At 45.1% G+C, this 16,004-nt stretch overlaps 1 protein-coding gene across 1 annotated transcript in view; it reads left to right on the top strand.

The window, feature by feature from the left end:
- The window catches only part of LDHD (lactate dehydrogenase D), a 521,655-nt gene extending 505,868 nt beyond the window's left edge, over positions 1-15,787 (top strand). The window contains exons 10-11 of the mRNA XM_085638586.1: positions 394-505; positions 12,904-15,787. Coding sequence (XP_085494712.1) covers positions 394-505; positions 12,904-13,081 — 290 coding nt within the window. The 3' untranslated portion in view covers positions 13,082-15,787. The remainder of the gene's footprint in view (positions 1-393; positions 506-12,903) is intronic.
- Positions 15,788-16,004: the final 217 nt, after the last annotated feature.

Genomic DNA, 16,004 nt, shown 5'->3' with positions numbered 1-16,004 from the left:
TATTTATCAGATGAAATACAGGTTTAGTCCTCAAAATCGGGCATAGCATGTGCCTACTTCACCAATGTTCCGTTATTTACTGTGCCTTTTTCACGTAGTAAATGTTGCCATGTTTGTCCTACCACAACTTATTGGATGAAAAATCCGACTGAAGCTGGTTTTTCTGATATTCTCCTAATGACAACACCCTAGCAAAAAGTGTTTACACAAGTGTTGGAATTTTACAAGGCACTCATTATTAAGTCCATGATGGATAGGGCTTGTGTTATTTATTTTGTTGTGGGTTCAGTAATTATTGTTTATTACCTTTTTATTGAGCCTTCATATTACTAAGTAAAGGAGTGCTTGCCCATATTTTCTCATTGATTTTTATTTTTAACTTTTCCCCCATAGGTCCCATAGCTGGCCATGTTGGAGATGGAAATTTCCACTGTATCATGGTGCTGAACCCTGATGACCCAGATGAAGTTCAAAGGGTGAAATTATTCACAGACCGTCTAGCCAGGTAAGAACAGCTGAACAATGTGAAAAGAGTTTTGCCTGTAAAAGCAGACGACTGGTTAATAAGCTTCAGTAGGAATGCAGGGGTTGGTCTTATTTCTAAACTGCTCCTTCAGCAGCAGAGTGGAGATTTAGGGCGAGGTTTAGAGTTCCGCGGACGGGCTATTTCAAAACATCTTATTACAAATGCCATAGCCTAAAATGAACTTGTAATACAGTGGACGGGACTTCTGCCAGGTTCGTGACGGTGTACCCCATCCGCCAAACTCTAAATAAGGCACATAGGGCCAGATGTACAAAAAAGTCAGTTTGCGATTTACTAAGGCAAATTTTTCCGATTCGCAATTAGGAAATCGCAAACAGCTATGTACAACAGTGTCTCAGACACTGTTTGCGATTCCCAATGGGTCGCAAATGGATCTGCCTCATCAAAATTTGCGACCCATTGGGAATGGCTATAATCACATGGACGGTGGAATGCTGAGGTCAGCACCACCATGTCTGTGATTGCTTATTAAATAAAGCAATATATTTTTTGTAATGCAGCTTATTTTACTTAAAGGTAAACGGGCTGCATTACAATAAAAAAGAAAACGTTTTCTTTTAATTTTTTAAGAGTAGGCGGTGGTCCGTGGGGACCCCTTCCGTTTGCAAATGGGTTACTGCCTCCTCTACAGAGTCGGTAAATTATTAATGTTTTGCGACTGTATTCCGGTTGCAAAACATTAAAAAAATAACAGTGCTATTTGGTATTAGGGAGGTATGCCCTAAACACACCCCTTCCTAATACCGAATCGCGAAAGCAAAATGCGATTCGGTAACAAGTTACTGGGTCGCATTCTGCCTTTTGTACGTGACAAAATGCATTTTATCGGTTGCAAACGGCCTAGTAGGCTGTTTGCAACCAGTAAAATGCTGCGTACAGCTTGCCCATAGTGTGTAAGCTTCCTATTCCATGTATTATTTGAACAGAATTAAATGTTCTCTTTCAATCCAATTGTCCATACTACAAGTCTCTCTGTTTCAGTTTTCCTGCACAGCGCTTGCTCGTGCTTGTCAAATTTCTTGTATTTAATATATCTTAAATGGGGGGCTCTTATCAGTTCCCATAGCAGAATTACTGTATTCATTCACTTTTGTGTGGAACTTGATTTTTTATTAACTTCCCCTGGCTGCACGCATTTGCGATACTTCTACTACAGCTGTTCACACTGTTTAAGCCCCACTTACCATCCAAATAAGATCTCTTCCCCTGCACGTATTTACGATATTTCTACTAAACTTGTTCACACTGTTGAAGCCCCATTCACAATCATGATAATATCTCTTCCCATGGACAAGGCAGACAGCTTCTATCAGTATGCTGGAATGCTTGCTTTTTATTACTTAGTAGTGTAATATCAGATGCTTTAGCCTTCGAACATTTAGTGGCATTTCCTATTCATGCCTCAGTACTTTTCTTTGCACTTTGTTGCCATTATCAGATTATTTTTTCCCACTTAATATATTTGGTCATTGTGATCAAATTCTAAATATTGTAATAAACATTGCACGTTAAAAATAAAATTAATATACTAGAGCTATGCTATATTTTACTACTAAACAGTCAGCCACAAGTGCAGTTAGCCTTGCAGACAACAGGGTCATGATTTGAATGGTGCAGCAGGTGCAGTAGCACCAGGCCCAAATGTTTTCAGAACTCCTCTAAACACATAACATTGCTATTATTGACTACTAAACAGGGAGTCACAATTGCGTTTACTTTGCAGTTAGAAGGGACTTGATTTGAATGGTACTGCAGATGCAGTGGCACCAGGGCCAAAAGCTATCGGAACCCCACTAAACCCAGATTATTGCTAACATTTAAAACTAATAAGGCAGTCACAAGTGCAGTTACCTTGTAGACAACATGGTCATGATTTCAATGGCGCAGCAGGTGCAGTGGCACCAGACCCAAAAGCTCTAGGCACCCCACTAAACACCTAGAATTGCTTTATTTTATACTAAACAGGCAGTTACCTTGCAGACGACAGGGTCATTATTTGAATGGTGCAGAAGGTACCGTGGCACGGGGCCAAAAGTTGCCAGAACTCCTCTAAATACCTAATATTGCTATATTTTACTACTATACGGGCAGACACAATTGCAGTTACCTTGCAGTTGAAAGGTGCTTGATTTAAATGGCGCAGCAGGTGCAATGGCACAGGGGCCAAAAGTTGTAATAACTCCACTAAATACCAAATATTGCTATATTTTACGACTAAACAGGAAGTCACGAGTGCAGTTAACTTCCAGGCAATAGTGTAATTATTTAAAGTTTGAGGTTTGCAAGAGATTCTGTGTAACAGAACCTGGTGATGGACACACAAGTCACCCCATCCTGGATTCCCCTGGGTGTCTAGTTTTAAAAAATGTATAGGTTTGCTAGGTTTCCCTAGGTGCTGGCAGAAAAGAAAAGGTAAGTGCCTATTCGGGTATCTGACACTCGGGAAGGGGGGTGGGGGCGGCGGCGGGGGAACCGATCAGGGGCTATTGCCCCGGTATGACTGTGGCCATTTTGTTGGAGGGTTTGGGCATTGGCATGAACATTCTGGGAAGCTATCACCTCTACGTATAAAACAAAAGCATAATATCTGGTGCCTAGTGGGCTGTCTGCCCCCCGGGGGCAGATCAGGGGCTGTTGCCCCATCTGCCTCCCAGGGGGAGGCAGAGAAAATGTAGCTACTTTTTTTTGGGGCGGGGGGGCATTGGCATGCCCATTCTGGGCGGCCTCCACCACTATGTTTAAAAAAAAAATAATAATCCCTGGTGCCTAGTGGGACCTGATCAGGGTCTATTGCCCCCAACTGCCTCCTGGGGTGGCAGAAAGACTGTGGCATTTTTTTGGGGGGAGACATTGGAATGTACATTCTAGGAAGCCCTCCACCCCTGCACGTTGAAAAAAATAATCCCTGGTCCCTAGCGGGCTTTCTGCCCCCCACCCCCGGGAGGCAGAAAGACTGGGGCAATATTTTGAGAGTTGAGGCATTGGTATGCCCTTTCTGGGCAGCCCCCACCACTACTTATAAAAAAAACTAATTCCTGGTGCCTAGTGGGTTCCCCCCCCCCCCTTGCCCCGGGGGAGTAGATTAGGGTCTATTCCCCCATCTGCCTCCTAGAGGGGGGCATAAATACTTTGGCATTTTGGGGGCGATAGGGAGGGGGCATTGGCCTGCCCATTCTGGGCAGCCCCCACCCCTGAACTATAAAAACAATAATCCCTGGTGTCTAGAAAGACTGAATATGCCCATTTATTTATGGGGGGAAAGGGCCCTTGCCCAAGGGGCCATTTCCCCTCTCCCTGGTGCCTAGTGGGTGAATCCCTTCTTAGGGATCGTCCCCCTGGGGCAATCCCCAAGCAGGGACCCACTAGGGAGGGGTACCATTGGAAAGGGAAGATTCTCCCCTTTCCAATGATACCTCCCCCGTGTGTTTCGGTGCTGATGGGGCTGAGATTGCACCACAAGCACCGAAATAGTGAAACTGAAACTTTGTTTCAGTTTCAATTTCAATGTAATGATGTCAGTGCACCATGCACGTGATCATTATAACATTTAAAAAAAGAAAAATGCCTCGGAGGTTGGGAAAGCTCTTCCCCACCTTCCGAGGCCAAAACAAAAGGAAATCCCTCTGCTGTTTACAGCAGAGGGATTCAGTGCGCTTGTGCACATGACGGAATGGTTCCGTCATGAGCACACGAGCACTGGTGCTCATGACAGAACCATTCCGTCATGAGCACCGTAAGGGTTAAGCCCTGCATAAATAAAGAAGGGCAAGCACATTTAACTTTTCCATTAGAGCATACTGAGAGAAGGCATGCCTCATTCAACACAACCCCAAAGGAGTGACCTCAAGCTACCTTTAATCACCATGCCCGCCTCCCCCAGCAGAGCCCAGGTTGAAACTTCAAAGCAGTCATAAATCCAACGGCCTGAAGCTAGAGTCATCTCAAGACTCCCAACGACCTTGCAGCAGAGGCAGAAACAACTGCTGCATGCCAATTAACACTGTTTTAACCAGTTTCAGGGTTGTAAGAGGACAGAAAAAGAAACATTGTTTCACCTTCTTGAAGGATGCTTCCCGGCACTGCTGTGGATAGACAACACGCCTTCAACTCCACTTAATTCAACACACAATTCAGCACCACATGATTCCACACCACACAACACATTTACACTCCACATAATTTCACTCAACACCACATAATTAAACTCCACCTAAATACATGCTACTCAATACCACATAAGTACACCCTACATAAATCCACTTTAAGCTGCATAACGACAATCCACATAAATACATCCCACACCATGCCACATAATTCCACTCAACATAATTTCACTCAACGCCACACTGTTGCATGCCACACTATTCCACTCCACAAAAATCCATTCCACACCACATAATTCAACACCAAACCACATTATTCCACTCCACAACACAATTTCACTGTTCACCCCATATATCCCATTCACAACACATTATTCAATTTCATACTGCAAAATTCAACAGCACACCATGTAATTAAACTCCACTACATAACACTCCACAATACAAAATACCATTCCACATAATTAAACTCCATGACACACAATCCCACTCCATATATTTCCAATACATCAAAAATGCATAATTACTATCCATATAATACCACTGCACACCATGCCACATAATTCCACTATACAAATCCACTCCACATAACACAATTCCATGCCACACATACCATAACTAACAATTCCAATCCAACCCACATAATACCACTACACACCACATAAATCCATTCCACTTCACAACAGATAGGTAAGAGACATTCCACATAATTACACTCCACAACACACCATCCCACTCCTCATAATTTTAGTACGCTCAACATTACATCATTAAAATACACATAATTCCTCAGCACACCATGCCGCATAATTCCACTCCACAAATCCACTCCACACCACGAAATTCTACGCCACACAATTACACAGCTAACTAATCTAATCTAACCCACATAATTCCACCACACATCCCATACATACACTCCATAACACATAGGTAAAAGATATTGCCATTTTCAATGCCAATACCTCTAACTCAAACAAATGCGAGACCTATTGCATTTCCAATGCTTGTTATTCATAAGCATTCCTGGACCTCTGGTTCCTTTTGGGTAGGTAGTAAAAGGATGAAGTTTCCAGATAAAGTAGACCTTTTTCCAAAAGTACCTGTGCATTGTACATTGTGCCTTCAAGTTGATCCTTTGCTGTATTAGATGCCGGTTGATAGACTCAAGAGTAGGGGTGACATGCTTGTGCTTTTTAAAGTCCTGCCACATTCTAGCCCACTACAGGAAAATGTACACCTTTACGCAGAGAGCATAACCTATCATGAAACGTTCCTGTAACATCCACTTAAAACTGCTAGCTGGGCAAATTGCTCCCCTAGGTACTGCCCTCGCCAACTTCAGAGGGTCAGTGGAATTCATCTTGACTGCATCTGTGATTCTCCACATCCAACCCAGTGTTAACATTCTCTCTGCCCTGTGGTAAAACAAACCACTGAATCGAGCATGGAGCCTCATTGGAGAAAACATCAGAGAATACCCATTGGTCACTCGGCGAAGCTCTTAGCACTTTTTTTATCAATAAAATATAAGGCAACAGTTGCCCCGTGGAAGCTAGGCAGCCTCCATCTCAGCCAAATTGCCATGCTGGGTAATCTTTAGCAGTGGCAGCTGGTATCAACGGTAAGGGAGTCGAGCGGGTGCACATGCGCTCAAATAAAATAAAAAGATATAAAAATAAACAGGCTCGCGCAAATATAAATGTGAAAATATATTAAAAGAAACACTTACCTGGCAACTGGACCGCCTGCTCCAAACCTCATCGCGTTGCAGCGCGGCCACCAGGAAACTCCCTCGACCAAACAGGGCACTGCTCTCACCAGCATGAGAGCAGCACCCTGATTGGAGGGAACGACCTGTCTCGGCGCTCCACAGCGCTATGGAGGCCTGCAGTTGCTCTAACCCAGCTGTCTTAAGCCAGCTGGGACAGCTGGGTTAGAGGTTTCAAAGTGTGCATATCTAGCTGGCTGTCCCAAGATGGCTGGCCAAAAAGACATGCACAGTTTGAAAAGTGCACATGCAAACCACCCTCCTTCCAGTCCCTGCTGCTGTAATTCAGCAGCTGCCCTGCCCCTCCCCCCACCCCTTCCAGATGCTCGTTCAGGACGGGAGGATGTCAGGATGAAAAATAAAATGGTAATGAGGAATAACCATTTTATTTCTCAGCTCGGGGCTTGGGAGCATTTAAGTGGGGCGACGCTCCTCCGTTCCAACATAGGAGTCACCCCTGAAAGTATCTGCTTTACGCAGGCAAATAGTTAACAGAAAGTAGAAAAAGCAAGCGTAGAAAAGACGGAGACATTCAGCTATTGCTTATACCAAGGAATCTCAAAGTATGGCCCGGGGGCCACATATACAGCACGCCTGACCTTTAATTGCGGCCCCCCTGGTGAACAGCAGCACTGGGCTGCTGTTCACTAGACCGAGCAGGAACATTCAGAATTCTGTGAGACAAGTGTGCATACCTTATTTCACGTCAACTAAAGTAATAGTAAATGAGAAAAGAAAGTGTCCTAGAAAACCTATCTTTAAGGAACACTTTTCGTTTTAAAGATATCTTGCACTCAACATGTAAAGACATGATAAACTATGCAAACTTAAAAGGTGTATTTTAATGACATGCATGAGCGTTTGACCTTGATAGAAGAGATGATATCAGTGCATTGAGAGGCATTTATTAGCAGTGATAGTTTTCAAACATGATCTTGGAAACATTCATGCCTCCCCTATTCTAAAAACATTGCCATTAGTGATTTGTCAGATGCACCTTGTGTGTAGCCTTGGTTGTTATAGAATTGGAACATTATAGTTTTTTAAATAAAACACAAGAGAACGTTTTGTACAGCACACATCCTGAACTCATATTTTAAGGGACTCTCATATGTGGTAATGAAGAAATAGGAGGCAAAGTGAAATTAACCAATTGCCTAGGATCACACCATTTCGTCAAGTGGGTAAGCCAGGACTGATGCCAGGTTTTGTGGTTTCACATTTTGCAATCTAGCTACTGGATGAGTATCGCTTTTCCTCTCACGTTTTACATTAGAATTTAATGCTTTGACTTTAGTTCTTGGTGCATGAGAATAGAGCATTGGTGCCAAACAGAAGTCACGTGAAGGCTTGGTTTGTTGTCCACACCATGCATCTGCTTCGTGTCCTCCCCCCAGTCCACATTTTATCAACCGACCCTCACATTCCCCGCATTGGTGCGGCCCTCGGGTATGGCACAGACAGCACTTTGCGGCCCCCGGGGAAATGTTTGCGCGTACCCATGACTTAGACTGTGTTTTGGGCTTTAAAATTCAGTTGACTCGAAAAAAGAAGTCTACAAATAATGCGCCTCTACCAAAAAGAAAATTTGTGCGCATTGGTAGTTGTCCTGACCACATTTGCCGACCATATTTGCTTATACTCGTATGTGGACTGCAAGGTCCGCTGCATTGGACGAAGGCGTATTGATAATTACACTGAAAAGTTTGTCTGTTTACTTCTGGGAGCAACTGGCTATATTGAGCAGTAGCTTTCCTATGCAATGTAAATGCATTGTAGTTTGGTATATTTATTGTATTGTGTTTTTATAATGTGCAAGAGTAGTATTTGTTATGGTAATGCAGAAAACAATGAACCGTTCACTACTCCAGGGAATAGAAGCTATTTCATCCTCCCAAAAATGACCATGTCGGCTCCTGACCCACCCCACCACGGATTCTTGAGCAATTCGTACTACCGGTTCCCATTTGTCATTTCCTCATCATCTCAATTTAACAGAAAACTGATCTGCGTCAGTAAAAAAAAAGAAATCATGTTCTTCCCCTACTGAAAAGAAAGGTTTGGATACTATTGTGCTGAACAATTCTAGGTCTGTACACTTGTATTCTTCAACCCTGATTCCCCAGGGCATGCGGGGGGGGGGGTTCAACCGTGAGTCCCAAAGTGGCCCCCTGGAGAATCGCAGTGGATCTGTGGCTCAACAAAAGGTTTTTAAAAAAGGGTGGGTTGTGGCTCTGGGGTGTTGGGTACAGGGCTTGTCTGCAAGCACGAGCATGGACAAAGGCCACGGGCAAATTACGCAGCAAAAGGGTTGGCTGTCCACGGGGGTTGATCTTAGGGCTGGGGCTCATGTGGAAGAGGTGGAAATTAGAGGCAGCTGGTCCCCAGTAGAGTGTCAGCTCCACTTCAACTTTTGGGCGTTTCATTTGGCCAGGAACGTTTTGCTCCGATCCAGCTACCACTTAGGGAGGACCATTTGTCTGAGCAACGGGTGGGGGGGCCTCTGCACCAGAGTCTTTTCAACCTACACCTTCATGCGTGGAGATTGAGCAGCAACAGTTGAATGCATTTAATCTGCTGACTCAGTAGTCAGTGTTATCCTTGCAGTCTGATGCCCTTTGACAGAGTCTATTTACTCTAGGTGCTGCAAGAAGTTATTTGCTTGGTGTGGTGCTCATCATATCGACTCTCTGCAGGCCAAATTTTTGGATGTGGTGTATGTTTCATCATTGGCAAGTAAGGCCTTACAGTGGACACAGTTAAAGGTTAAATGTTGACTCTTTAACCTCTCTGTGTTTACTTGATCAACCATTTCTATTTGAATCACCAATTGTGATGTGTTTTAGCAAAAGTCTGACCCACATGTTTTCCCCCAAGCTGTTCATCATGCTGCACTCTTTTTGAGCCTATGCACAGGTTCTCATCAAGACTACTGACGCTCAGTCTTCTTAACTGACATCACCTCTGTGGGCTGTATGAGTGAGCTGCAGGCCTCTTGGTGGAACCCCCTTACCAGAAGTTGTGACACCTTTCCATGTTCACCGGTCTCACTCTGCTAGCGGTTTTCTTTCCACCTCACACTTCAAAGGAAGAGGAGAGGCTCTATTAGATCATCGCTAAAAGGGTGTTCAGCTTTTACACAGAGGATTATTGTGTAGATGACCAGCTCTTTGTAGATTTTTTGAGGTGGAAAATGGTGCACAAAAAGGACCTTGTCAAAATGGATAGTTCTGTGCATCAAAATCTGTTGTGCTTAGAAGCAACTCCCTGGAGGCCTGTGGTCCCATTCCCCAGGGTCAAGGCTTCCATAATAGCTTTTGAAAAGCGGGTGCTAGTTCTGGGCACCTGCCAGGCTACGACGTGGACATAGGTGCACACGTTCACAAAACACTACTGCTTTGACACCCCAGTTGAATGGGAGGGCCATTTTGCCTGTATAGTTGAGCAAGCCTTTCTGGTAGAGCAGAAGGATCTCACCCTGCGACTCCCATTGGGTCAGTGGAAGTCCCAGCCTAACTGAGGCTCAAGAGGGAAGGTTTGGTGGAGGAAGACACCAGAAAGCACAGTGCTAAATCTTGGTTCCCCTGAGCGGGAGCCAATATGAGGATGACCCACACTCAGGGCTCTCACCTGTCCCTGCCACAGAAAGTGACTGCATGTGACAAATAGCAGATGAGACACATTTATGTGTTGTTTTGGAGTGGACAGAGAGTTGGCACAAAAGGAGAATGCACGAGGGTCTATAGTGAGGCTAACACCTGTCCATTTACACCTTGCCCCCCCCCCTCACACCCTTTGGGCTCGCTGGCATGGCTCATCTTTCCCACATTTGTAGTCCCACCATCTCTCTCCCCTTGCTCCAATTAACCCCTCTTTACCACATCTCCCTCTTACTCCTCCCAAGAGCCCTTTCGTTGCTGAATACCTTTTCTGGGTCTAAGGCCCGGGGAGTGGCAGCGTGATGCGTTCATACCCTGTTTAGAAGGGGAATGGGCCGTGGGGCTGGGAACCCACAAATCACACCTCAAGCCTTCCACCGCCTGCTGGCTAAGTTCGCACTGCACATGCCACATACACACATGCTACATACATAGGAGTCTTTCATAGAGTAGTGTGAACTGGAGGACATCAGATTGGGTAGGGGATGCATATTTGCAGTGTTACTTGAAGGGTCAAGTATTGATTCGGGCACGGCACCTTCATAAATGCCCAGTGCGTCTTTTATGGTTGGGATGCTTTCACGCTTTGACGAGTTGTGAATTATAGAGTCGGGCATTGTACATTAAAGGGCTATTTATAACTTGTACTTTCGTAATGCTTATCATAAAATACAATAGAAGTTAAATGTAAATGAAGTGAAACACTTCTGGTAGCTAGGTGAGTGGATGGAGCAGGTTTGTTCATCGTGAAGCATTGTCCGCGCTGTACGCTATGCATTCGGGCTCTTTCTCCTGTCAGCGGGTGGCAGTGGCACTGTGAGACAGTAGGGTACAGTAGCCTCCTTTCTCTTTCGATCTTACATATCATTGATGCTGGTCTCAGTGACATTTGCTGGACCTGTCCTTGATTAACATGTTTCAGCTCAGCACCAGCATCTCTCCTCTGTGAAGTTGGCTGTGCGCGCGTGAATAATTAGCGTGCAGCGGCGCAATGAACTCTGGACACAGCGTGCTTAGTTAATCACGTGGTCCCGACTACTGGAGCCGAGCCACGCCCCTTTATTTATACTTAGCGCGTGACGACATGCGCCAGCGCTAACGTGAGACTGCAACGCTACCCCGCCGGAGGACATTACATTCCTTCCAACCTTTATTAAACAATAAACAAAACATTAAACGTATAGATCTGTTACCAGTCACTGTCCGCTGCGAGTCCTTGGTTCATCACACCATGAACCCTGCTAGGCGGGAGGAGGGAGCCGGATTGCTCCTCAGGCCATATCTGGAATGTTCTCCCCGTGAGGATGGTAGGGATGGGGCAACTTCCTGCGATACCCAGCCCTCGGGAGATCTCACTGGGGAACCTGACAGTCCTCTGTCAGGAATTCTGAACAGCGATAGGCTGCCTTGGTCAGATCCATACGGATCTTCCATTGGGATAATCCCCTGGCCACCATCCACCTCTTCTTCCACAGACCGTTGACTTGGTCTTGCATCCGTACTGTCCGATATCGGCTGGTCAGGAGTTGCGGCATGTACCTTTTTGAAGAAAGATAATTTGCGTGTGAGTTCTTCGGTCCCTCTCTGGGCTGTTATAATCGTGCCGGTTCGGCGGATCACTGTCCATGGCTGTCGTTCAAAGGGAAGCCGGAATTTGCTTCATGGGTACCTGTCTTTGACATAGACCCTGTCCCTTACATGAATGGTAGACGCTTTTGCTCGTCGGTCGACGCTGGCTTGGTCATTGGTACTTTTCCTGTTGACTAGGACTTTTGCGGTGTCGATCTGAGATGGGGTCCAGTTTGGGTGATGAGGGATGGTGTCTCGCACCACTCGGCCCATGCTTGCTGGTCCCGGGACTGCCTCGGTCGTGAGATGGGGCGTCAAACGGTATTCTCTCTGGAAACTGTAGACGGCTCTCTCTAGGGGCGCTCCGTCAGCATGCGCAATGCGTATCACCTTGTTGGGAGTGCGCATGAATCTCTCTACTTCCCCGTTTGCTTGGGGCCAGCGCGGGGTCACTTTTCGGTGTTGAATGCCCCAGGCCTTGAGATAGTCTACAAATTCTTGCCCTTGGAAAGGTGGACCGTTATCCGTTCTCACCACCTCGAAGATTCCGTGAGTTGCAATGGTTTTCTCCATTTTGGTAATCACATCCATGGCTGTCTGACTTCCCACGATTTCAATCTCGGGGTACTTTGTGTAATCGAATACATAATGGACCGGGTATCTCCTGTGTCATCGTTCATGTCTTCACTGTCTTGTGCTTCAGCCACTGTCTGTGCTGCTTCTTTCCGGGACTTTGATGACCTGCATACTGCTGCAAAGTGGTTCATCCACCCGCAAGCTGTGCACCGCTTCTCTCTCGCCGGGCAGTCCTGCATGCGATGGTATGTGTAAACTTAGTGTCATTTGTTGAGGACCCTTTTCAACGTGACCTATTTCCAATGAAATGCCTCCCTCAGCATTACAGTAGGGATCAGGTGCTGAATCTGCATAAGTAGTACTGGCTCCGCGGCCCTGCGCGGTGTGATAGGCGACACTCCTTCTTTTGAATATGAGAAGACTCCTTATTTGAGTATAGTATTAAAGTCACTATTCCCACAGTGTTTTTTTTAATGGAATCTTTTCTTCTCAAGCATTTTGGTTGCAATATTGGCCATGGTGTTAGGAGTACTTCTCTATCCGCAGTAGTTCTGCGTGTAGGGCTAGCCTGTTAATAGTCTGCTTTTTTAATCCGTACACAATATTCAAGTATGACACCATGCTCCTGATTGGTAGCTGGACAAATATTTATAAAGAATGTACATTTTCTCTTTTCAGGCGGGCCCTGGCAATGAATGGCACATGTACAGGGGAGCATGGTATTGGATTGGGGAAGCGGAAGTTGCTGGAGGAAGAAGTTGGGGAGATTGGCGTGGAGATAATGAGAAGGCTCAAGTCGACTCTGGATCCCAAAAATCTAATGAACCCAGGAAAAGTCCTCTATGATCAAGAGTGACAAAAGCGACTGCCCTTACATGATTGAATCCATAACCAATGACTTTTTATTAAGGGCTGTCGTAAATTGGGCATCTCACAATTCTGATACATGGATACTGGAACTTTACCCCTGAAAACCTCTGTCTCTCTGGTGCATTCCTGGAACTTGGAGGCCAAGCCAGACAAATGGGCAGACAATGTGAATGGAATGTAGAAACCCAGAGATAGGCTGTTCAAATAAAGAAAACTAAAGCAATGCAGCAAAGGATCTTGAGCTCACAAACCACCTAATACTGTACTAGCACAGCAACATCAATAAGGCTTTTCAAGAAAAAACATGTGAGAATCTATTCACACATCCAAATAGCTACCTAAAGGCATTTCTTCTGTCTCGCACGCGTTTCTTCGGTTGGCATAGGTGTGAAACCTGCCAAATGTACTCAAATGCTTTTAGTTTATTGCTGAAGCGGAAAAAACAATACGGAGCATGGTTAAAAAAAAGGGGCGGCCCACCTAACTTCTAAGTGTGATGAAAGCCATGTATAGATGAACTTTCCCCACAGAGATCCCGCACAAGTGAGGTGGGTGGACCTCTGTTGGAAGACGAAGGCCAGGTTCTTCTCTGGCTGGATGGGCTGGTGGTCCACGAGACTTGCAATATATGACACCCTAAATGATATTGCAGGCTCCTTGCTGCTCTACTTTATGGGTCTAGCACCACTGTTGAAGATGAGTCTGCTGTAGAAGTAGTGCCTTTGTAATGTTTGTCTGACAGCTCCTATCAGGCTTATCCTTTATTTACCAGTGACATCTATCTAATACTCATCTCTGCTGTTTGACCTCCACACAATCATCCTTTATAAAGTTGAGCATAACACACATTTGTATTTATAGTCCCTGTAAATCAGCTTTCATTACCTTTTCTGTTCCTATCATGTTTCTCAACTTCACTCTTATATAAAATGATATCACACATGTTTATTTAAGGTCCTCTTTGCTATAAATGCTGATATTTGAAGAAGAAAATATGTGGTGTCCCAAAAGTGAATGCTCATGAATGTCCAGTACCATATGTGTACTTATCGTGCTAGTATTAAAGCATACAAACTGAACAGCTCCGTATACCTACTTGTGGATGTTGAGTCTTCTATTCAAGTGAGTGGGTGGCTCCTGCCATTGGTCCCGGGAGAAGAAGCATTTAAAACTCTTGGCTGCTTATTTAATGTCTTCTGACATGGAGATATAGATTCTTTTTTAATTTTAGGACTTGGGGACTGGCATATGACCATAGAAGCATTCACCCATGGATACAGAGTCTCGCACTACAAGGACTTGATGCTTTATAGTTTTGGCACAAGGGCCAGAGGCCCCTTTGACTCTGGGAAACCTCTCTATGGTGGAAATTATGAAGGAATCCGGGTTCCTCGTCTGATTAACCTTCAAATGCCAATATTTCTCATTAGATTATTAAATGCATGGAGGCTTCTCGGAATAAAAAATATGCTAGAAAAAAAGAAGGTGAGCCTTTGCCTAGCAAATATGTAAGAAAGCATTGACAAAGCCAATGGGGTCTTGCCTCTGCGAGAGCTATTGGCTTTGGCAATGTGTTTTAGCCATGCTGTACAACATGGCTAAAAGTTAGTGGGGTGGGGTAGGGTGGAGTGGGGTAGATTTGGGTAAAGCGTAGTGGGCTAGATTGGGGTAGACTGTTGTGGAGCAGAGTGGAGTAGATTGGAGTGGGGTATATTAAAGTTGAATGGGGTAAAGCGGGGTGGGGAAGATTGTAGTGGGATAGATTGGATTGGGGTGGATTGGGGTAGATTGGAGCAGGGTATATTGGGTTAGAGTGGAGTGGGTGGAGTTGGGTACAGTGGAGTGGGGTGCGGTGGGGTGGGGTGGGCTTAGAGTGGAGTAGATTGGGTGGATTGCAGTGGGGTAGATTGGCGTAGGGTAGGGTACATTAGAGTGTAGTGGGGTAGATTGTGGTAGATGACTGGTACATTGTGGTAGATTTGAGTGGTGTAGATTGGTGTGGAATGGGGTAAATTTTATAGTAGGGTAGATTGGAGTGGAGTCTGAGTGGAGGAGTGGAGTGGGGTAGATTGATTGGGGTGTCGTGGGATGCATTCTGGTGGAGTGGGGCTGATTGGAGTGGGGTAGATATATTGGAGTGGAGTAGATTGGGTTAGAATGGAGTGAGGTAGATTGTAGTGAGGTAGATTGAGTGGAGTGGGCTAGATTGGAGTAGAGTGGGGTGGACTGGAGAGGAGTGGAGTAGATTAGGGTACAGTGGGGTGAGATTGATTGGCATAGGTTAGACTGGGCTAGATTGAACTTAAGTGGAGTGGGTTAGTTTGGGGTAGATTGGAGTGGGGTGGATTGGAGTGGAGTGGGTAGATTGGGGTAATGTGGAGCGAAGTAGAGGGGCGCAGAGGAGCGTAGAATAGAGTGACATGGAGTGGAGTGGCATGTCGTAGAGTGGAGTTGTGTGGCGTAGAGTGGAGTACAGTGTTATAGAGTGCAGGGGTGTAGAGTGGAGTTGCGTAGTGTGGCGAATGCATGATGTGGCAGTGCATGCTATTACAGAAACACATTTTCAATTGAAATGCCTATTATTGTGTATTGATGTGTTTTGATTGTATTCAAATATTTGTTTCCACCACAGTTCAGAATTACAAAAAAATAAACTTAATTTGTACCTTCCTAATTCTGGTACCTTCTGAAATATCAGCACAGTTCATTTCTGTTGTGTGCTACAAAATGCCAATTCGTTTCACAGCAAGATTGTCACATAAATTCTTTCACTTTGAAGTTATAGAAAGAAAAGTAAACACCAAGCTCTCTCGGAAGACAAAGCCTGGCCTTTGACATCTGTATTTGAATGCATAGGAAATGTGACAAGATAAGAACAAGATGTAAAGGCCTATTTACAGAAAATGAGC

This window comes from Triturus cristatus, chromosome 12 (assembly GCF_964204655.1).
Source record: "Triturus cristatus chromosome 12, aTriCri1.1, whole genome shotgun sequence".
NCBI classification, from domain to species: domain Eukaryota; kingdom Metazoa; phylum Chordata; class Amphibia; order Caudata; family Salamandridae; genus Triturus; species Triturus cristatus.
Note: the sequence above shows the minus strand (reverse complement) of the source record. Positions and strands in the feature narration are given on the sequence as shown.